At 53.6% G+C, this 24,050-nt stretch overlaps 1 protein-coding gene across 1 annotated transcript; it reads left to right on the top strand.

Annotated features, from left to right (window-relative positions):
* Nucleotides 1-9,588: 9,588 nt before the first annotated feature.
* Nucleotides 9,589-13,150, top strand: PROCR (protein C receptor). The gene is made up of 4 exons (XM_077825768.1): nt 9,589-9,643; nt 10,326-10,565; nt 12,470-12,751; nt 13,038-13,150. The coding sequence occupies exons 1-4, from the start codon at nt 9,589-9,591 to the stop codon at nt 13,148-13,150; spliced, it is 690 nt and encodes a 229-aa protein (XP_077681894.1).
* The last annotated feature ends 10,900 nt before the right edge of the window (nt 13,151-24,050 follow it).

Below are 24,050 nucleotides of genomic sequence, written 5' to 3' on the forward strand. Positions count from 1 at the left end.
TCTTTCTTTTCATTGAGATTTATTCACTTCTTTACCCTACTTACATGAGGAATGTTGAGTTTTTGTCCTGCCCGGCCTCCGCTTAATTCCCATCAGTTGGTGTATATTAGCTTAGGGTTATCTTCAATATTCCCTAGTACACTGGGCCAAAAGGGGAACTCTAGGAGCTTCATTCTAAGAGCGATAGACATTTCTCTAGCTGCTATCTGCAGTACACACATAGCCTTCATAGTGATGAAGGCTATACGCAATGCCTGTGCTTCGATACAGTCTAGTTTTCTCAAGTTTGTTTTCCATGCTGACCTAAGGGCCTAGCAGCCATACTCAGTTATAGGTTGGGTTAGCGCTCTGTATAGCATTATCACTCTTTTCTTATCCACTCCCCAGGAGGTTCTAGAGATACTTTTACGCAACTTGATTCTTCCTTTGCACTTATCTATAATATTTTCAGTAAGATTCCCTGCAGGTGCACTTATTATCAAATATCTCATCTAAGAATTTGTCCTTTTTTGCTATACTTATCTGCTGATCATATATGTATGTATGGTAGATAAATGGATAGATTTTACCTCTTTTGAATCATCTGTGCTGTGAAGAACTTTCCTTTAGTTTTGTCAGTGGAGAACTTGAAGCCCTATCTGTTTCCCTGTTCTGTACTCTGAAATGCATCCTTGTTGCTTTTGATGGAACTTTGAAGGTTTCTGCATTTCATCCATGTGGCACAGTCATCAGCGAATCATGAGATGCCTATTCCTGTATGTGTCTCCTTTGGAAGGTCATTTATCACAATGACAAAAAGGGTGGGGCTAATCACACTCCCCTTGGAGTATGGTCACAGAATAGATTCAAAAGAGGGTGCAAAAAGCTTTCCCCAGCTGGCCTGTATAACTCTTTTGCTTAGGAAATCCCTTCTCCATCTGTACATTCTTCGTATAAAACCCTCATGTTGGAATGATTATTACTTATGCAGGGTTTTACCACAGCACCAGTTTAACCAGAAATCCCTTTATTAAATCCAAAGGCCAAATGGTGTTTATACAATTACTCTAAACATGTCTAAAAAGCTGAACTAATAAGTAATTTACTACATCCAAACAGGAACAAAGCATTGATAAGCATTTCATCAAGATACTTACAAATGGGCTAAACCCAGAGTGTCCTACCTCTCAGGCAGGGATTAGCAGTGAGCCCTTAAAAGTTTACTTTGTCGATCCTTTACCAAACAACAGGGGAACCAGAACAGAGGGGGCCAGGAGGCCATGGCTCCATCGCTCTTAAAAGTGGGAGGGCTATGCCCTCCCACTTTTTACCAGCTGACAAGGCGAACAATGGGGGGGAAGGGCCAGTTCGGGGAGGCGGGACCATGGTTCTAGCACCAGTGTCTCCCCCACTTTTAGGGCGCTCCCGCCGCTCCTGCCAAACAAGTGATGTCGTTGCCAATTACTGACTTCAGCTAAAAATCAACTTGAGACAGTTCACTCTTATTTCCAGTCCTAACCCAGAGCACATTTACAGCCTCCTCTCCGCCCAAGAAGGCCTTTCCTTCCTGTCTTTTCCAGCTGAGCAACAGCTTTTCTCTAGCCCCTGGGGTCACGCAAGCCCTGATTTTGGAGAGAATGCTGCTGTGTGAGGTGGGAAGGGCCCCGCTGGCGCTTTTTAAGACAGAGTCTTTTTGTCTTTTTTAAAACCATCTGCAGCCACCACTATTGGTCAGACACCTTTTTTTTTAGAAACCATCTCTTATTTCATTCGTTCTCCTTTGAACCAGACGTCCTCCCTGCTTCCTTTCTTCTGGTGCATAACTCATTATTTTCTAGGCCTTCCTTCTACTTGCTAGTCGGGGCCCTGCCTTACAACACAGAGATTTCCTTAGTCAAACATAAGCCAGCTCTAAGTCTTTAATTTCCTCTGTCTCCTACACCACGGATGCCACTTTATATAAAAATGCCTCTCTCCAAAACATAGCGCAGGTTTTTTCAAAGTGCAGGAAGGTTACTATCAGGTATTCTTTACTTCTCCAGCTTTCCGTGCTCCTGTCGCTATCTGCACAATGTGGTCAGTCGTGCTCCTATCTCTTCTGAACCGACTTTGCTCCATTAATTTCTCATTACGTGTGTTGCTACCCTCGCAGTCACCAGTTTTTCCATTATTTTACCAAAGCATGCTGGGAGGGCAGTTGGTCTGGATGCCTGAGGTGTGGAGCGCATCTGGAGCAGGTGCATTAGCTTCAGTTCCCTGCCTCAATTCCATGGGAGTTAATTACACACTGCTGCACAGCTAGATGCCCGCAGCAATTTCACTTGGAGCAGTGCAGAGCTTCCGTGACTGAATCCAAAGCCGGGTGAAACTCAGCTAGTGTCAGATCCGAACACCCAGATGAAACTAGCCACAGTTCGTGCAGAGCAGTGTGGGGTCCACAGATCGCTTGGCTGGGTCTGGGAAGGCAGGGCAGTGTCAGTCCTGGGTCTGCAGTTTAGTTTATGGTTTGTTTGTTACAGACCGTGAGGGTCCCATGACATGCTGCAGGTAACAGGCTTCTGGGCCAATGACCAGCTGAGCCTCCCTTTAAGTGGGGCAGTACGCCAAACGGCCATGCAGTAGGCAGCTGAGCTGTGCAATCTGTCACCGACAGTCACAACCTTGGGCCCGGAGGCAGGGATGGATGGAGGGCACAGGGCTTGCTTTGGCAGATGCTCCATCCCAGAGTCATTCCTGTTTCTAAAGTGGGGTGAAAGGCCACATCTGCGACTAGCAGCGTCAGCAGCCAGGAGGCCTGATGGAACCTCCATGCAGTAGAAGCAGGCCTGGAAGTTCATTATTTGAGGCTGGGGATTATTATTTTACCTAATCACCAGGCCAAAGATGATTATTAAAGATGCAGCATGAGACCAACAGAAAGAATTTGCGGCAAAAGGCCCATGGTGCCTCACCACAGGAGACATCCCTTTCAAGGGGCTGCAGCTGCCATTGGGAGAGTGGGGGAGGCAGCTGTATAGATTGTACCATGCTGTGTGTGTGTGGGGGGGAGTTGGGGAGAAACACCCAGGTTCCACCGCTGCAGGGAGCCCCCTTTGGTCAAAGCCCAGTGGGAAGCCGGGGCATAAGCAGTTATTAACAAGGATTCACATGGGCTGGAGTGGGTCCGATGCCCAGGCTGGTGCTGGCTGCCGAGATGGCAGACCCAAGGGGGCAGGTTGCCAGGGAGCAGCAACATACATGCCCTCACAGGCCTGGATTAAAGTCTGAGGCAGGAGTGTTAAGGGCTGAAGGGTGGTTTGATGTTGAAAATGATGCTCTGCCGTGGCCCAAGAGGGCAGCAGATGGAGATCGCTCCCACAGCACATGCCCAGCACAAAAGGCACTGGACACAATGCCACACAGCTCCCCTTCTTTATGGACTTGCTTCTCAAGCCTTTATCTACAGCAGAGCAATTGCCTGCATCCGATAGCTGGGGGCAGCAGGAGGTCCAGGGGGACTAGCATGGAGTGGCTCAGGACATGCGGCTTTCAGCACCACCTCCAGGGGCAAGGGGCAGAGCTGTCTCCAGCTGCATCCCGTCACCATGTGTGATGTTATCTGATTAAAATATGACCATATAGATCATTGTTGCAACCACTGTTATATATTTGCAGCAAATATTGTACAAAGATTGTCAAGTGAGGTGTCTATGAAAAGGTTGTTTTGCTGGTTATGATTATGCTATCTGTATGCATGTATCATGTTTGTATGTGAAGTTATAAGTATTGGAATCTCCACCAGCTTTTTGGGGATTGTCTGGCCCATTCTTTGCAGTTCACAGTAATTGAGTAACCATAGCTATCCCACACTGGGACTCCGGTCACAGCCAGATATGCCATGTAAGATATATGCAAAAATGTTATAATTTTCCAGATATGATCATCTTGTTTATAGGTTTGTATTACCTTTGTATTATGAGTTAGAGATATGTATGTATGTCTGTATTTCAAAATTATGCTATGCTTCTGGGTGACACCCCCAGACAGTTTGGCATCAGCACTGCCTAGCCTTCTTGATGGCCCATTAAGGACCATCAGCCATACAACTGACCCATTGAGAGAAGGCAGATACACCTTGTGACTCAGCAAGGCATGCAGGGACATGCCTATGGAGAGAACTCTAAGGCTTCCAAGCCATGTGCTGGGCAGCTTGTGTTTAAAACAAAGGACGCACAGGCTGCATGGCAAGAGACTATAAAAGGCAGCTGCATCTTCTCCATTTTGTCTTCAATACTGCTTCTTACCTGTGAAAGAACTTTGCTACAAACTGAAGCTCTGAACAAAGGACTGAATGACCTATACAGCTGTGGATGTACTCCAGAGACTTGACTTAAGCCAGCAGTTTATACCATCATTGCTACAAGCCTGAACCAAGAACTTTGCCATTACTGGATGTAATTGATTCTTTTAACCAATTTTAACTCTCATCTTTCTTTCTTTCTTTCTTTCTTTCTTTCTTTCTTTCTTTCTTTCTTTCTTTCTTTCTAAATAAACCTTTAGATTTTAGATGCTAAAGGATTGGCATCAGCATGATTATTGGGTAAGCTCTAAGTTATATATTGACCTGGGTGTGTGGCTGGTCCTTTGGGATCAGAAGAACCTATTATTTGATGAGACGGGTTGTAAAGAACCACTCATCTCTGAATCCAGTGTTTTTGGTGGTGATATAAGAACTGGAATGCCTAAGGAAACTGTCTTTATGTTTTCTTGTTAGCCAGTGTGGTGAAACGAGTTTATTTTTGTGGCTGGTTTGGTATATCTTATAAAAGAATAACCACCAATTTTGAGTTGTGTTTGCCCTATTTCTCAGCAGTTTGTCCTGAATTTGGCATTCTCAGTTATGACCCACTAAGGCATGGTTACACCATGTCTGATGGGGCAAGTCAAGGAGTGCCTTGGCATTGGCTGGGCCTTATCCAACAGCTGAGCATCTGCAATGGGTGGGATGGGGGCTTTGCACCAACCTCGGATGCTGGCCAAGGCACCCTCAGTGAGGCAACCCCCTCATTGTGGTAGATGAAACGGCAGCTGAAGGTGTCCAGCCTGAGGATGGGCATGTTCCAACTCCTGCCTTCAAACAGATACATCTGCTTTCACCTGCCTCTGCCCCGCAGTCAAGCAGGTGTAGTGCTGAGTCTGCCTCAGTTTTCCCTTTGCTCAGCCAATCACCGTTTAGCCTTATGTCTGGCAGCTCCTCACTATGACTCCAGCCAGATTGCTAATAGTCTTTCCCCCTCGGGCAGTAAAAAGTCCAGTGGTCTGGTAACCCTAAGACAGGGTCAACAGTCACTGACTTCTTGGGGTTCAGACCCCTTTGCTCTACAGGCTTTCCTACCCCCTGGGCTGGGGCTGGAAAGGGACCCCAGGCCTGCCCCGTCCTCTGGGCTCCGATCCAGGGGCCCTGTGTGAACAGCTGGAAGCAGCCAATCCCAATCCTACCCTGCTTCCCACAATGCCTCTCTGCTTCCCAGACTCACCCTGTGTGATCCTCCCTGCTGGCCCATTGCTGAAGGCCCTTGCTCTCCCTGGCTCTGCAGCTTCTCCAGCAGCCGTGCCCTGCCGACCTATCTCCCCAGCTGCTGCAGGGCCGCCACTCAGCCCCAGCTGAGAAGGCAGCATGTTCACCCTTTAGTGCAGGGGTGGGCAAATTTTTTGGCCCAAGGGCCACATCTGGGTATGGAAATTGTATGGCGGGCCATGAATGCTCACAAAATTGGGGGTTGGAGTGCAGGGGCTGAGGGGTCCAGCTGGGGGTGCAGGCTCTGGGGGGGGGGCAGGAATAAGGAGTTCAGGATGTGGGAGGGGGTTCCGGGCTGGGGTAAGGGGTTGGGGTGTGTGTGAGGCGGTGTGGGCTCTGGGGTGTGGGCTGGGGATGAGGGGTTTGGGGTGCAAGAAGGTGCTCTGGACTGGGACCGAGGGGTTCGGAGGCTGGGAGGGGGATCAGGGATGGGGCAGGGGACTGGGGTTCAGGAGGGTTTGAGGGCTCTGGCTGGGGGTGCAGGCTCTGTGCTGGGGCTGGGAATGAGGGGTTTAGGGTGCAGGAGGCTGCTCCAAGCTGGGGCAGGGGATTGGGGCATGGTGTGGGACTCAGGGGTACAGGCTCTGGGTGGCACTTACCTCAAGCAGCTCCCAGAAGCAGGAGCATGTCCCCACTCCGGCTCCTATGCGGAGCCGCCGCCAGGTGACTTTGTGTGCTGCCCCGTCCACAGGCGCCGCCCCTGCAGCTCCCATTGGCCATGGTTCCCAGCCAATGGGAGCTGTGGGGGCGGCATTTGGGGCTGGGGAAGTGTGAGGAGCCTCCTGGCTGCCCCTACGTGTAGGAGCCAGAGGGGGGGCATGCCAGTGCTTCCGGGAGCCACGTGGAAAGCCCCCAACCCCGCTGTCTGGCGGGAGCTCCAGGGCTGGATTAAAAGGTCTGATGGCCTGGATGTGGCCCGCAGCCCCTAGTTTGCCCACGTCTGCTTTAGTGGCTGGAACAGCCTGGGGTCTCCTGGTTTTTGAATGTTTGGGGTTGGTCATACTGCACCTACATGTCTGTCTGTTAGGGGTTTCCTTTGGTTGCTTTGTTTTGCCAGGATTCCTTCATACAGCTCTTCCTGCTGGGGCTCAGCACTGCTACATGGGGCTGGACCTGGTCTGAAAAAAGTGGAGGCGACTGCCATTTTCTACAGATATGAAAGAGTCCTGTGGCACCTTATAGACTAACAGACGAATTGGAGCATAAGCTTATGTGGGTGAATACCCATTTCGTCAGATGTATCCGACGAAGTGGGTATTCACCTACATAAGCTTATGCTCCATCTGTTAGTCTATAAGGTGCCACAGGACTCTTTGCTGCTTTTACAGATCCAGACTAACACGGTGACCCCTCTGATACTTGAGATATGAAAGAGACAGCACAGCTGTTCTGCCCCCACCCCCAGATCCCTGTCAGTTCTATACCCTCATCTGTCCTGCCCCCAGCTGCCTGTCAGTTCTGCACCCACATCTGTTCTGCCCCCCACCCCAGCAGTTTTGCACCCACATCTATTCTGCCCCCAACTCCCTGTCAGTTCTTCACCCACATCTGTGCCCCCCAGCTCCCCATCAATTCTGCACCCACATCTGTCCTACCTCCAGCTCCCTGTCAGTTCTACACCCACATCTGTCCTGCCCCAGTTCCCCATCAGTTCTGCTCCCACATCTGCCCTGCCTCCCAGCTCCATCAGTTCCACACCCACATCCATTCTGCCACCCAGCTCCCCATCAGTTCTGCTCCCATATCTGTCCTGCCCCAAGCTCCCCATCAATTCTGCACACCCTGGCATCACCTCTACTCCTCCTGCCACTCCTGGCATTCTTCACCCCCCCACCTTGCAGGCCTGGGGGGTGGGTCTGTGGCAGGGTTTCCTCCCCCTTCCAGGTTGTGGGGGGGAGTGGGGAAAGCAGCCACTCAGAGGGTTGAAATGTGGCCCCTCAGCCGGCTGGAGTCGTTATTTGCAGGGTCTGTGTCCCCTGGGAGCCCAGAGAGTTTGAAGCCCCCTCGCAGAGGTAGTAGAACCTGTCCCAGACTCCCCTGTTCCCCAGCAGTGGAGACAGCTCTATTGCTAATCCCAGACGTTCCCAAAGCATGAGTCAGGCTTCAAAAATCATGAGCCTGGCTTCAAAATAATACACGTTGTGTCCTTTCCCTTCGCCTTCTGGCTGCTGTCGAGGGGCGCGCAGGTCACATGCTCAGGCTCTTCTCCCAACTATGAGGGCTAGAAACTTAGCTTTTGTAACTGAAAGCTGAGGCTGGCTCCCCCTGACCTGCCAGTGCTGGGAGGTCTAGCCCCAGGCAAGGAAGGGGCTGCTGGAGTGGTGGGGCAGGCGGGGGGATCCCCATGGAGGTCACAGCTGAGCGGGAGCCAGGGAGAGCGAGGCCAGAAAACCAGTCATGCTGCAGGCCCAGCTGCAATGACACATCTCCGCAGAGCTGTGAGCAGGTGCTGCCAATGGCACGGCAGAGGGCAATGGGCCAGCCAGTAGCAGGGTCACCAGGGAGAGAGGCGAGCCCAGGGCAGAGCCCAGTCCTCACAGATCGCTCCCCTTCTTGAAGCCCACTGGGAGTGACGGGGCCCCTCGGAGAGGAGCAGGCCTGGGCTGTGGAGCAGTAGGGGTTAAAGACCTGTGGCCAGCAGCTGAGAGCGGTTTCCACAGCATCCTGCACTACAGCCTCAGCTCCCCCTGTATTGGGGGGCAGAGTGATCATGTGGGGAAGATCCCAATTGTCCCAGACCAGGCAGGCCAGGGGGAGCCGGTGTCCACGCCCAGGGCTCAGCATAAATGACCCGGCTTGCTGTGCTTCAGTTTGTCTGGTCATCCCCCATGTGTGGCTAACTGTACGTGCCCAGGGCGGGAGTCAGTAGCCCCAGCCCTGCCCCTTGGGAACAGGACCACATCTGTTTGCTCTGCCCCCACAGGAGGGGCTGTGTTGTCCCTTCCGTGCCAGAGGGGCGAGCAGTGTAACGCCCAGCCCAGGCCAGAGAGGAGAGGGGGGCCTGCAGGGAGCTGAGCAGCTGTGCTGAGGGCCAGCCATTGCCTGACACAGGCAGGGAGGGGCTGGGCTGCTCCAGGGGGTGACTCCCGAGCCAGCCAGCTCCGTGGTGCGCCGCACAGAGCCAGAGCATGGCCAGGATTCAAGCACGGAGCAGGCTTCTCTGTCCTCTCTGGAGTAGGCCATCCAGGGATCACTGTGCAGTTCATAGCCAGCCTGCGCGTCCACCCCTGTGCCTCACGTCCCCTTGGAGGGTCCATAGCCATTCTACAAAGGAGAAAATTGAGGCACAGAGGTGAGTGACTTGCCCAAGATCACACAAGGAGTCCGTAGCAGTGGTAGGCATAGAACACAGGAGTCCTGCCTGCCAATCCCCCTGCTCTAACCCATTAGTCCACACTCCCCACCACAGCTTGGAGCAGAACCCAGGAGTCCTGCCTCTGTCCATCACTCCAACACTCCTCATGTGAGCCTGGGAGTGGAATCCAGGAGTCCTGACTCCCACCCCACTGTTCAGCCCATCAGAGCTCGGCCTGGCAGCTGGGGTTAACAAACACTCCCCCCTGGGGGGAAGTGCTGGGTGCGGGCCCTGGTACATCATGTTTGCTGGGGCCCCATTTCACGCATTACATATATTCAGGGGGGTCTCCAGAGCTCAGGGCCCCAGAATACTTCCTCCCCTCTTGCCATCAGCCCTGGGTGTGTGAGCTCCAGGGCCCAGCCCAGCTGCATTGTGGGGACAGCAGAGGGGAGCCAGGCCCTGGGCTGGCAGAGAAGGGGTGTCAGCAGCTGCGGAAATGGAACAGAGCTGCAATAACAGAGCTGGACTAACATTCCCGCCCTCTTCATCCCTGCCAGCCCCAGCTCCCTCCCACGGCCCTGATTGCTCCACAGCACTGCCCCTGCATTTATATCCTCTGCACAGCTCGGCACAGAGGCATGGGGCACGGGGTCCCTGCCATTGCTCTGCCGGGCTCCGGGACCTCCCACCTTCTCCACCAAGGGCACCAGGCTAGAACTGAGCAGTGACTGGGCCCCCCAGCCAGCCCGCGGGAATGCTGCTACTTCTGCTCCTTGTCGGTGCTCTCTGCCACCAGGGAGATGGGGCAGGTAAGAGGTGTCCCCAGCACCCCTAGTCAGGGCCCCATGCGGCTCTGATGGCTTGGCCATGGAGACAACCCCTCGCTCTGATCAGCCTAGCTGAGAGAGAGTGAGATTCCCAACGATGTGGCCGAGGGATGGGATGGGGGGGTCTCAGGCCAGGCTTCCCCTGCAGACACTGTAACAGCCCCCATCCCCCTCCAGCCCCTGTGACAAGAGGAAGTGGCAGGGCATGTCCCAGCTTAAATGCTTTTCCTGCACTCAAAGCACCACAGGAAAGGCTGGTGCCAGCCAGTCTGAAACGGCTCCCGCAATGAGATACCAGCGGTGCTAGCATGACTGAGAGACTGGCAGTGCTGGGCCGGGGAGGGAACAGGATCCCTGAGAGGGGAGGTGGTCAGGGAGGCCCCACAATGAGTGAAGCAAGGCAGGGAAATCCCAGCATCTGCTGAGCCCTCCTGCAGGAATTCCGTGTGGGCTTCTTTTCCCATGCATGGCTGAGTGTGGGTGAGCCCGAGCAGCTGGCCAGTGCGCCAGCAGGGGAGGCTGGGGCCTTGTTGCAGTGATGGACGAAGGCCCCCTGGGAGGGAGGGCTTTGTATGGCAGGAAGCCCAAAGTCAGCTGTTGGGGGGGATGTGCGTGGCCCAGCGCCTTCTGGCTCTCTGATTCTCTGGGTGTCTGTTCCTCCCAGCCCTGCACACCTTCACCATGATTCAGCTCACCCACCTCCCAAACAGCAGCGCCATTGAATTTTGGGGGAACGCCACTCTGAACGGGGTACTGACCCACAGCCTGCAGGGCTTCAATGCCAGCCAGCTGCTCCCCCTGGAGCCCCCGCCGCAGTGGCAGGAGAGGGAGAACAGCCTGCAGACTTACTTACACTCCTTCCATGCCTTCGTGCAGGTGATCACCAAGGAGAGGGAGGTGCAGTGTAAGTACCAGAGCGGGAGTGGCGCTGGGGGCCATGGGCCCCTGTGACACCTGGAGCTGGTGATATGGCCAAGGGGGGGGGGGGGGCGCAGCAAAGTGGACGAAACAGAGTTCGCATCAGCCAGATGGCACGGGGGGGCATGTGTGGAGTTTGTCACCCATAGATGGGTCAGCCAGGCAGGGTGCTGCGCTGTTGTGCCCCCCCCCCCCCGCACTGTGTGTATCGTGTGGGCAGGGAGGCACAGTGGGGGCATGGGTGTTATTCTTTCCCAGGATTCCCAGGTGAATGTTTTTCAAGTAATTGGTTTTGGTTGAAAAATGCATTTTTGTGTCCAAAACCCAGGGCCGGCTCCAGGATTTTTGCCGCCCCAAGCAAAAAAACATTTTGGCCGCCCCCACTTTTTTTCGTGCCCCCTGCCCCCGGCTCCACCCCTTCCCCAAATCCCGGCCTGCCTCCTCCCCCGAGCGTGCTGCATTCCCCCTCCATTGCTTCCTGTGGCTCCCTGCTCCTGCAACAGCTCCCCTCCGCTCCGCCTGCTCCCCGAACACGCTGCTGCTCCGCTTCTCCCGCCTCCCTCTCAGGCGAGGGAGAGGCAGCGCATTCAGGGGAGCAGGCGGAGCGGAGGGGAGCGCGGGAAGTAAATGGGGAGGGGGATAGAGGAACTGCTTCCTGCCCCAGCTCGCCTCCGCTCCATCACCGCTGCCGCACGGCTTCTCCTCCCTCCCTCCCACGCTTGCCGCGCCAAACAGTGGTTTGGTGCGGGGCAAGCCTGGGAGGGAGGATGGGACGGGGGAGGAGCGCTGGTGGCAGGGCGCTCAGGGGAGCAGGCGGAGGCGAGCTGGGGCGGCGGGGGCACATTTCTAGGGGCGGCATGGCCGGCGCCGGAATGCCGCCCCTAGAAATGTGCAGCCCCAAGCACCTGCTTGTTTTGCTGGTGCATAGAGCCGCCCCTGCCAAAACCTCAAATAATTTCGGCTTGAAATTTTGTGTTTCGTTCAGACTGAAACGTTACATCACCACTTTTCTACTCCCAACACCGTTTTGAGTTTAAATGTGGCCCGTTCAAAAAAAAACAACCCCAAAACAAGGGTGAGAAACACTTGAACTGGCCGGCTCAAAACAAAACATTTAGGGGGAAAATGGGTTTTGAGCCAACTCGATCCCTTTGAAACAAACTTTTCCCCTGCGTTGTTTGATTCCAGGAGCAAATTGGTTTTGGTTCAGATCCAACCGGATTTTTTGTCACATTTTTCAGTTTGGCCCCATTCCCTGCTTGGCCCCAAGAGCTGCCATAGCCTATCAACAGCAGTGACTTAGATCTTGTCCAAAAGGAAACAGCCAGGTGGGCCAGAGTCACGTCTCTGTGAGCAAGCACTGTGTGAGTGTCTCCTGGCTCCAGGCTGCGCCCACCCGGTGAACAAAATGGCAGCTGCCACCCAGCTTTCCCGGGACTCTGAGCATGCCACGAAAGGGGAACAGAGACACATCAGTTACCTGGCAGCGTGTGGCACCCAGTGGGGTGGGCAGCATGCTGGAGATGGGGAAGCAGAGAAAGAAGGTGTGGGGGAGTGGGGGATGGCAAGGGAAGGAGGAGGGTAGAGGGATCAGGCCAAGGGAGAGAAAAGGGGTAAAGGAAAGCAAGTGGGGGATAGATCTGGGAAGCGCAAAAGGAGTGGGGGTGGGATCGGGGGAAAGAAGTGAGGGGACAGGGAGATGGGGCTGAGCCCAGGGAGCAGATAGCAGTGGGGAGGGTGCTGCTGAATGCCCCCAATCTGCCCGAGGGTTGCTCTGGCAAAACAAGGAGGCGTTGAGGTGCTCCCCCATGTCCCTTCCTTCTATGTGCCCTCCTGACCCCTGCATCTGGGCCATGCCAGCCTGACCCCTCTGGCTCTGCCCCCTCACAGACCCCCTGCACTTGCGCTGCAAGCTGGGCTGCCAGCTCTCCCCTGATGGCGCCTCCCACAGCTTCTACGAGGTGGCACTCAATGGAGACGACTTCCTGAGCTTCCGGGCGGCCAATGCCAGCTGGGCACTATTGGGGCACAAGGAGGGGGACAAGCTGGCCACATTCGCCCATGCCCAGGTGAGCCGGTACCCACAGACCACCTCCGAGCTGCAGTCCTTCCTGGAGACGACGTGTGTGGAGTTCATGAGGCAGCACAGCAAAATGGATGATGCCAGGACCGGTATGTGAAGGGTGGGACTGCTGGGCATGGTTTCCCAGGGGTTCTGCATAGGGAGGGTATTGCAGCCCAGCAATCCCTGCGCCAGCCCATGCCCTCTGCCCAACAGCAGGAATACGAACCCCCTATCACACTGGCAGTGGCTCCCTTCGGGCCCCCAGCCCAGGGGAAGTAGAGGAAACATGGGAATGGAACCTGGATCAGTCCCTCGTAGCAGGCCCGGCCCCCACTGTGCGCAGCCCTTGAGAGCGAAGCCCAGCTCTGAGCCCATTCCTCTTGTGTCTTGCAGAAGGACAGCAGAGGCGTTCGCACGCTCCTCTGGTGCTGGGCATCACCTTGGGAGCCTTTGCCCTGGCAGCCTTGGCCGTAGGAGTCTTCCTCTGCACGGGAGGGCGAAGATAGCGGCACCAGAGGAGGCCACCCCCCACCCAGCCCTCGCGGTGCAGCGTGGCGGGGACTTGGCAGCTGTCGCCCCCAGCGAGGGGAAGGGAACGCTGCTCAGTCCCCACCGCTGATCAGCTCTGCGTGTGGATCACCTCCCCTAAAGTACTTGCTCCCCAGCTATGCACCTGGCTGGCACCTGACCAGATATGGGGCAGTACCCGTCCACTGCTCCCACGGCACCCTGTTCTTGTAGCCACCCCCGGCCCCCTGCCAGTAGCCATCCGGCTGCCCTCTCCCATTACTCGCCTGTCCCTATGCGGAGCCCAGGGTCTCAAGCAGTGACTCAGACACCAAGTAGCCCTCCTGGAGCCACGGCAGGATTGGGCCCTTTGTCTGTCCTTGGGGGGCTTTGCCCAGCCCTGGTTTGGAGTACTCCCAGCAAGGGCCTCGGCCCTGCTGGGGTGGGTGATGTGGTTGGAGACGTGGCCAGGACCTTTGCATGGTCCGGGGTGAGGGCGGTTACATTGACACAGATTTCTGTGTGGGACGGGGCTGCCCATTCTGGGCCAGAAACTGGGAGGGTGGCGTGGCGTGGGGGCGTGTCAGCACCCAGGCTAGCTGACACTGAGCTGCGAAGAAGCACGTCTGACCACGCCAGAGAGGAAGCCAACACACCCCCGGGGGCAAACCTGGCGTCACCCAGCCAGGAGGGGCAAGCTCAGGCACTAGCGCTGGGCGAGGAGGGGGCAGCTGAACCACCAGCCAGCTCCTCCCCTTTGGTAGCGGTGGAGAGCCATGCCTGACTCATAGGCAAGGCCTCACAGACGCTCCCAGTGCTTCTCTTTTGACTGAGCGAGGGCACTGGTGGTTGTAACCAGTGGCACCGGGTGTGGCCATCTGGGTGCCTGGCACCGTTTACGCTCAGCTGGGTCAGGGATGGTTCAGTCTGTGCTCTATTAGCCTAAATCCGGTGTTGTACATCCAGAGTGGACTGTGTGAACAGCCAACAATTTCTTGGCACTGCCTCGGGGTGGCCCTGAATCAGCTCAGGAGCCACCTGCCTCCTTGCCAACCAGAGAGGGGCTCTGCGGTACAAAGAGAGGATTCAATCGTTTGGAGGAACGAGGTTGAGGCCATGCAGCTCAGTGAACCTGCTGGATGAAGACATGCAGGATCCCACACCCCCAGGGATCAAAAAACAGTGTTGCCAACCCTTCAGGATTGGCCTGGACTCTCCAGGAGTGAAAAATTAATCTAATTAAAGATTACGTCATGTGAAGAAACATCCAAGAATACCTCCAACCAAAATTGGCAACCCTAAAAAGCATGAGTCAGGCTGCAAAAAAGGCACAGGATTTAAAACTCTAATAAATGCTGGGTTCGTTTGACTTGTCTCGTTTCTCTAAGGGGTGAATGCGGGGTCATGTTTTCAAGTGGGTCCCTGCAACCATGTGATCTTGAAACTTCCGTTTTTCAAATGAAAACTGGGTTCTCCCACAATCTCCGGATTCCAGGAGTGAAGAGGGTGGTTAGGAAAAACACCAGGTCTTGTGAGGCTACCGATAAAACCATAAAACTTGGCAACACAGGGGTTGTATGTTTGTTACACTGCAGTTACTTTAACTGTGATTCTAAAGGAGAGAGGAGTGACTCCTTTGGGAAATGTAAATATGCTGGCCAAGATTTAAAATACAATAGGAGCACCATGTCCCAGTTTGTTCTCAATTCATTGCCATTTGGATAATTCAGTTTCATGGGACTTGTTCATTCTTTCCACCTGCTTGAGGGTGGAAGGGGATGTGTAACGGTAGGGGAACACTGGCCCATGTACCCACTTTGGTACACCTGACCGATGAAAGCTGGTCCATTATCAGAGTCAATAGTGTGTGATAAACCGCATTTAGGAAAGATTTCTATTAACACTTTTGCAGCTGCCAGACTACTCTCTTTCCACCCATTTGCTGAAGCTGTCACAATTACAAACATAAATCTATTCTTCCTAGGTGTGGTGGGCAAGGGTCCCACAAAATCCATCTGCAAGCGCTGCAAGGGACCCTTTAAAGCCTGATGCATTAATTCTCCACACCTTTTCCTTCTAGCAGGGTCTTGTTTTGCACATGTTAAACAACTATCAATATGCACACCCAAATCCTCTTTCATTCCAGGCCACCAGCCCATCTTTTTAAGTTTTTCCAATGCCTCTTCTAATTTCGGGTGTCCCATGTATCCACCCCAAAGGGAGGTGTTGCATTTGCTAAGACTGCTAAAACCCATTCATTGTCTGGTTTTGCCATAATTAAGCTTCGTTCTTTTTTCAATGGAATGCCCTGCCACTTTGAATGGCATTCTACAATCCATTGCTGAACCAACACAATTTTTGCCTGAAGGTCCTGTAATAATAGCAACCCTTCCTGGTTGTTTTCATCATTTTTTTGTTCTGGTTTTGCTTGTGCCCAGGTGGTTACTGTCACGAGCACAGCTTCCAATATTGTACCAGTGATTGCCACTTCATTTACAAGCTTATCTGCCTGTTCATTTCCCCATTGTAATGGACCTTTTGCTTTGTGTGATCTTATTTTAACCAGTCTGAACTTATTAAAATTGGCTGCCAATTCTTCCATTCGGTGCCAAAGAATCTTGTGATTAATTTCAGATGCATCAGTTCCTGTAAAAGTCATAGTTTTCCACCATGGAAGATAAATGGTGGTATCTTTATAAACATAACCCAAATCAGTTCCAATAATTATTTCAGTTTGTTTTTCATTCTCTCCAAAACTTCTACAACTGCTGACACATCTGCAGACTGTGTTCCTCCTGTCTCTAGCTTGTATTGAAAGGATTTGCCTATCTCCTGTCACTGAATCCTGTAATTCACTTTCCTTCTTTATAATATAAGCTACCATCCACAAGCCAGATTGTTTTCCCAATTACCTGTTCAACCGGAGTTGTCATAAAGACAGGGTGTGCTTTAGATTCCTCCTGGGGCTCACAAACATGTTTCTGACCAGTTAGGGTCAGACTCCATACAGATCAGGTTCTTTCAGGGTGAGCAACTGGGCATTTTCTGTCCTGAGAGCAAAGACCCATTATATAGCCTTATCCACTCTCAAATGGATAAATTTTCCTGACTTAGGATAAATTTGGATACATTTTCCTGACTTAGTAGTTTTCCCAGAGCATGATGGCTTTTAACAATTACTTTACTTGCTCTGATAATTCCCTGGGCTTTCCGTAGTGTCCAGTAAGCAGCAAGAGCAGTTTGCTCACAGATTCCCAGTTTGCTTTCTGGAACTGTTAGTGCTCTGCTATAGAACGCAACCAGTCTTTGTTGGGGGCAGCCAAAGCAGATGCTTCCATTAACCCCCTTTTCAAGCTTTCCCATGCACTAGTTGCTTCTTCTGTCCAGATCCATTGCAGCCTTTTAAGCACCTCATACAAGGGTCCTGCCTTTTCTGTATATCTCACCATAAATTCTCAGCAAAAGTTAGTGAGCCCCAAAAAAGACTGCAAGGATATAGTATCCACTAGCATCAGAAGGTTACACTTCACTCTGTCCTTATCTACTGATCTTCCCCCTGTGTGCAGAGTCTAATTCCCAGATACTGCACTTCTCTCTGTTTGATCTGGGATTTAGAAGGGTTACGTTTCAAGGTGTGTGCTTGGCAGCAACCCAGTAACTGGTGCACTAACACTTCATGCTCTTTTTCTGTTTCACTTACTACCAAGATATCATCCACCTACTGAACTATCTTTCCCCTTTGCAACAACCCTCCTTTTCCCCAATATATTCCTCTTAGCAGCATGGAATATCGTGGGTGCATCGCAGTATGTCATAGGCAAAACATTTCAGCAATACAGTATTGAGTACCCTGGAACACAATGTTGCACTGGGTGGGTAGCACTGGTGGCAGCAGAGGTGAAAGTAAGCCAATACGCCCCAGCACTGGCAAGATCCGGTGCACCGTACTGGGGCAGCCCGGCTTCCCCAGGGGGCAATTCAAAGGGCCTGGGGCTCCCAGCAGTGGCTGGAGCCCCAGGCTCTTTAAATTGCCTCCAGAGCCCCGCTGCTGGAGTCCTGGGGTAGCGGCTGCAGGGCTCCAGGGGCTATTTAATGGGCTGGGACAGTAGAAGCAGGGGAGCCCTGGGCCCTTTAAACAGCCCCCAGAGCCCTAGGGTAGGGTGTGGGGCTCCAGGGGCTAGTTAAAGGGCTGGGGCTCCAGCTGCCTCTACTGCTCTGGTCCTTTAAATAGCCGCTGGAGCCCCGCTGCTTCTCCAGGGCTCCGGGGGCTATTTAAACAGCCCGCGGCTCCCCTGCTTCTACCTGGGGAAGCGGCGGGGCTCCAGCGGCTATTTAAAGGACTGGAGCTGCAGAGGCAGCTGGAGCCCCCGCTACTCCAGGGGCTATTTAAAGGGCCAGGGCGGTAGAAGAGGGGAGCCCCGGGCCCTTTAAATAGCCCCTGGAGCCCCGGGCTGCTGCTGCTGCTACCCAGGTGGGGGCTTGGGGGGGTGCTTACATTTCAGGGTGGGCTGGGGCTGGCTCTGACCCCCTCAACCCTGCCCCTTCTGCCTTAGGCCCCACCCCTTCCGGGGGCCAGAGCTAGCCCCAGCGTACCAGTAAGTCACCCGACTTACTTTCACCCCCGGGTGGCAGAGATAAATTGCACATGGAAACAGGCTTCCCTGTAGGACAGTGAAAAATCCTGAGCTGAAATCTCTGTCAGAAATGGGTCTTATGTACTGTCCCTGACCCTGGGCAAAACCTGTCTGTCTTGAATGAGCAACCCTCGCCATCCTCCAGGAAGAGGGATAACCGTTTCTGGCGAAATGAGGTTTGCACTGCCTGAGTCCAGTGGAAGGAGGGGCACCAGGATAGATGAAAGAGGGGGACTTAAACTTGTGGGAAGATTAACTCAGATCATGTTGCGAGCCCATTGTCTGATGTGGTATTTTTTTTAATATGGTTTGCCGCTTCCAGTGGAGGGGTTACACAGGAGAATTAGTGAGGTTGACAGGTTTCTGCATAGCTCCACCATTTGTCACTATATTGTGCACTAGACCACAGAGTGTGGCCAGCAACTCTTGCTGATGGCCACACTGACCCTTTTTCCTAAAATACTTAATTAACTTTAGGAAAACCAAATAAATATGCTCTTATACACATCCACAGCATTGTAATTATTTATGTAGTTTTTTTTTTTTTGCAGACTCAATAATAAAAAATAATGCTCTGAAAAGGTGTATGTTCATTAATATCACTTTTCACAGCACACTTAGCCCTGGTCTACACTAGGAGTTGACGTCGAATTTAGCAGCGTTAAATCGATTTAACCCCACACGATGAAGCCCTTTTTTTCGACTTAAAGGGCTCTTAAAATCGATTTCCGTACTCCACCCCCGACAAGGGGATTAGCGCTTAAATTGGCCTTGCCGGGTTGAATTTGGGGTACTGTGGATGCAATTAGATGGTATTGGCCGGGAGCTATCCCAGAGTGCTCCATTGTGACTGCTCTGGACAGCACTCTCAACTCAGATGCACTAGCCAGGTAGACGGGAAAAGGCCTGCAAACTTTTGAATTTCAATTTCCTGTTTGCATGGTCACCTGCAGCTTGCCACGCTGGCCAGAGCTCATCAGCAGAGGTGACCATGATGGAGTCCCAGAATTGCAAAAGAGCTCCAGCATGGACCGAACGGGAGGTACGGGATCTGATCGCTGTATGGGGAGAAGAATCCGTGCTATCAGAACTCATTCCAGTTTTTGAAAGGCCAAAACATTTGTCAAAATCTCCCAGGGCATGAAGGACAGAGGCCATAACAGGGATCCGAAGCAGTGCCACGTGAAACTTAAGGAGCTGAGGCAAGCCTACCAGAAAACCAGAGAGGCAAACGGCCGCTCTGGGTCAGAGCCCCAAACATGCTGCTTCTATGATGAGCTGCATGCCATTTTAGGGGGTTCAGCCACCACTACGCCAGCCGTGTTGTTTGACTCCTTCAATGGAGATGGAGGCAACACAGAAGCAGGTTTGGGGGACGAGGAAGATGATAATGATGAAGTTGTAGATAGCTCACAGCAAGCAAGCGGAGAAACTGGTTTTCCCTACAGCCAGGAACTGTTTCTCACCCTGGACCTGGAGCCAGTACCCCCCCGAACCCACTCAAGGCTGCCTCCTGGACACGCCAGGTAGAGAAGGGACCTCTGGTGAGTGTACCTTTTAAAATATTATACATGGTTTAAAAGTAAGCATGTTTAATGATTAATTTGCCCTGGCAGTTGCGGCTCTCCTGGATGTACTCCCAAAGCCTTTGCAAAAGGTTTCTGGGGAGGGCAGCCTTATTCCATCCACCATTCAGAGGTGCCTGTTCCTGCTGGGCTGTTTGCCTGTGGCTGAACAGAAATGTTCCCCGCTGTTAGCCATGGGGAGGGGTGAGGGGCTAGCTACGTGGTGAGGGGAGGCAAAATACGACATTGGAATGAAAGCACATGTGCTGTGTATGTAATGTTAACAGCAAGGTTTACCGTGAAAGAGTGTAGCCATTGTTTTAGAAAATGTGTCTTTTTAAATACCACTGTCTCTTTTTTTCTTTCCTCCACCAGCTGCATGTGTTTCAAGGATCACAGGATCTTCTCCTTCCCAGAGGCTAGTGAAGATTAGAAGGCAATAAAACCACACTTGTGATGAAATGTTCTCTGAGCTCAAGGAAAGGCAGCTGGAGCACAGACCGCCGCTACAGCCCCTCTGTAACCAACCACCCTCCTCCCCAAGTTCCATAGCCTCCTCACCCAGGCGCCCAAGAACGCAGTGGGGGGACCTCTGGCCACCCAGCCACTCCACCCCAGAGGATTGACCAAGCAACAGAACGCTGGCATTCAATAAGTTTTAAAATTGTAAACTTTTAAAATGGTGTGTGGCCTTGTCCTTCTCTCCTCCACCACCACCACCTGGGCTACCCTGGTAGTTATCCCCCTATTTGTGTGATGAATGAATAAAGAATGCACAAATGTGCAGCAACAATGACTTTATTGCCTCTGCAAGTGGTGATTGAAGGGAGGTGGGGAGGGTGGTTAGCTTACAGGGACGTAGTGTGAACCAAAGGGCAGGGGGTTTCATCAAGGAGAAACAAACAGAACTTTCATACTGTAGCCTGTCCAGTCATGAAAGTGGTTTTCAAAGCTTCTCTGATGCGCACTTCGCCCTCCTGTGCTCTTCTAACCGCCCTGGTGTCTGGCTGTGCAAAACCAGCAGCCAGGCTATTTGCCTCAACCTCCCACCCCGCCATAAACGTCTCCCCCTTACTCTCACAGATATTGTGGAGCGCACAGCAAGCAGTAATAACAGTAGGAATAGTGGTTTCGCTGAGGTCTAACCAAGCCAGTAAACTGCGCCAGCGCACTTTTAAACATCCAAATGCACATTCTACCACCAATCTGCACTTGCTCAGCCTGTAGTTGAACAGCTCCTGACTACTGTCCAGGCTGCTTGTGTATGGCTTCATGAGCCATGGCATTAAGGGGTAGGCTGGGTCCCCAAGGATAACTATAGGCATTTCAACATCCCCAACAGTTATTTTCTGGTCTGGGAATAAAGTTCCTTCCTGCAGCTTTTGAAACAGACCAGAGTTCCTGAAGATGCGAGCGTCATGTACCTTTCCCGGCCATCCCACGTTGATGTTGGTGAAACGTCCCTTGTGATCCACCAGTGCTTGCAGCACCATTGGAAAGTACCCCTTGCGGTTTATGTACTCGCCGGCTTGGTGCTCCGGTGCCAAGATAGGGATATGGGTTCCGTCTATGGCCCCACCACAGTTAGGGAATCCCATTGCAGCAAAGCCATCCACTATGACCTGCACATTTCCCAGGGTCACTACCTTTGACATCAGCAGATCTTTGATTGCGTTGGGTACTTGCATCACAGCAGCCCCCACAGCAGATTTGCCCACTCCAAATTGATTCCTGACTGACCAGTAGCTGTCTGGCGTTGCAAGCTTCCACAGGGCTATCGCCACTCGCTTCTCAACTGTGAGGGCTGCTCTCATCTTGGTATTCATGCGCTTCAGGGCAGGGGAAAGCAAGTCACAAAGTTCCATGAAAGTGCCCTTACGCATGTGAAAGTTTTGCAGCTACTGGGAATCGTCCCAGACCTGCAACACTATGCGGTCCCACCAGTCTGTGCTTGTTTCCCGGGCCCAGAATCGGCGTTTCATGGCATGAACCTGTCCCATTAGCACCATGATGCCCACAATGGCAGGGCCCAAGCTTTGAGAGAAGTCTGTGTCCATGTCCTCATCACTCACGTCACCGCGCTGACGTCGCCTCCTCGCCCGGTATCGCTTTGCCAGGTTCTGGTCCTGCATATACTGCTGGATAATGCGTGTGGTGTTTAATGTGCTCCTAATTGCCAAAGTGAGCTGAGCAGGCTCCATGCTTGCCATGGTATGGCATCCGCACAGAAAAAAGGCGCGGAACGATTGTCTGCCCTTGCTCTGATGGAGGGAGCGGCGACTGACGACATGGCTTACAGGGTTGGCTTACAGGGAATTAAAATCAACAAAGGGGGTGGCTTTACATCAAGGAGTATTTCAGGCAGGACTTCATGGAGGGAGAGAGGGAGGGGGGAGCAAATGAGTACAAAACAAATCTGGTCTATTGCTTGTTTTGATCCACTCCATCTATCTTTTAGATCTTTGGCTGGCAGCAGACAGTGCAGAAGGACTGCAAGCCATACACATCTCTTGGCTGCTTGGCACAAGATGGTACAATAGGACTGCTAGCCATCCTCATCTCCTGCTTGCCTGGCAAAAGATGGTACAATAGGACTGCCTGCAGGACTAAAGAGAGTGACCTAGTCGAGTCACTCCTAATGTAGTCCCTGCACCCATGTCTGCCCAGGCGCTCCTGGCTGACACAGCCAGGAGCACCTCGGACATGACGATGACGGCTACCAGTCCTATTGTACTGTCTGCTGCTACAAGGCAATGGGTTGCTACTGCTGTGTAGCAATGCAGTACTGCGTCTGCCAGCACCCAGGAGACATACGGTGACAGTGAGCTGAGCGTGCTCCATGCTTGCCGTGGTATGGCATCTGCCCAGGTAACTCAGGAAAAAAGGCGCGAAACGATTGTCTGCCGTTGCTTTCACAGAGGGAGGGAGGGAAGGAGGGAGAAGAGGAGAAGGCAGTGGGAGCCCAGGACGATGTGAGGTGGGGTGGAGAACCTGCACGGCCAGAGCTGGCGGTCAGCAAATGCTACTGTGTGGTCAGAGCCAGGGGCTGTGTAGCAGAAGTCAGGTGTTGGGAGCCCGCTGCTGCACAGCCAGCACCAGGGGTCGGCACTCAGGGCTGGCTCCCGTGACATAGCGGCAGGAGCCTGGGACCAGTGGACAGACCAAGGGGCCAGAGGGTGCCTGAAGTCCCACAGCCTGGCTCCCAAAGTCCCGCCTGTGGAGCTTGCCACCCAACCACCCCAGTGCTGAAGCCCAAGCCCCCCACCTCCAAGGTAGATTAGGGCGACCAGATTGCAAAAGTGAAATATCAGGACACATTGGGCGAGCGGCGCCGGGGAGGGGGGGGGGGGGGGGGATGAGAGTGGCAGGAAGAGACTGACACAGGTGCACAGCCCCGACCGGAGCCAGAGGCACATTGGTCCGCCTGGCCTTGTGCTACCAGCATGCCCCTTCCTGTTGGGGGTGGGCCCATGCTGCACCACACAGCTCCCCTGCCCAGCACCCCCTGGATCCACTATGCCCAGGGCCCCCCCTACAACCCTTACATCACAAATACACAGTGCTGTGCACACACACACACACACACACCACCCAGCGCCCCCCTGCCCACAGCCCCACCATAGCTGCCCAGCTCCCCACACAGAACCCCCCCACTCACTAGTTTCCCAATACACACAGATTTCCCCTCCCTCCCTCCCAGTGCCCTTCCCCACAGCCCCACCACAACTAAACAATGCCCCACACAGACCCCCACTGCCCAGTGCCCTGACACACACATCTCCCCCACTTTCCAGCACCCCCCAACAGGCCCCCACTGTCTAGCACCCCAAAACACACAAACCTCCCCCATTGCCTAACTCCCTCCACACACCTTCCAGACACTCATCATCAGACCCTGCCCCCTTCCTTGGCCGCACTCACCAGCCCTCCTGGGAGGTCTCTGGCTCCTAGGGTCAGAGCAGCTAGGGGAGACTCCAGACTCTCCACGTGCTGCGCCCGCCTCAACCATGAGCTCTCCGGCTCCCATTGGCTGGGAAAAGCACCGATGGGAGCTGCCGGAGCCACAGAGTGGGGCTCGCAGGCGCCGGCATCATGGAGAGCACCCCCCACCCTAAGAGCCAGAGGTACCTGCCAGGGGGCGAGGTGGGGAGTCCTGGCGGTGCTTACCTGGGGCAGCTCCTGTCCCAGGAAGCATCTGGCTGGCAGGTCCCTCTGGCTCCTAGGGTCGGGTCGGGTGTGGGGGGGGTGCGGAGGGCTCTCTGCCTGCTTCCGGCACCTGCAAGCCATGGCCCTGCAGCATGCGGCAATCCTGCCGGCGGGCGGGTGCCAGGAGCTGCCCCAGGAAGTGGTGAGCAGTGCCGCAGCTGCGGTCCGGACGGTCCTGATATTGGGACAAAGGGTGTCCCGACTGATGAAGGTCGGGACGTGGGACAAGTCCCCTAAAATCGGGACTTTCCCAATAAAATCGGGACGTCTGGTCACCCTAAGGTAGATTGAGAGCTCACCTTGCTCCTGCAACATTGTGCTGCACCAGTCTCTAGAGTCACTGCAGGGCAGCGCATCCAGGAGCGATAGGGAGGGAGGAGAGGCAGATACTTTGTCCCTGTTTCCCCCCCCCCATTACCGCCCAGGAAGCTGTTGTGGCCAAACAAAAAGCCTCTCGTGGCCGCATTTGAGAAATGCTGCACTAGAGAGCAAAA

Source organism: Eretmochelys imbricata, chromosome 9 (genome assembly GCF_965152235.1).
Source record: "Eretmochelys imbricata isolate rEreImb1 chromosome 9, rEreImb1.hap1, whole genome shotgun sequence".
Classification (NCBI taxonomy): Eukaryota; Metazoa; Chordata; order Testudines; family Cheloniidae; genus Eretmochelys; species Eretmochelys imbricata.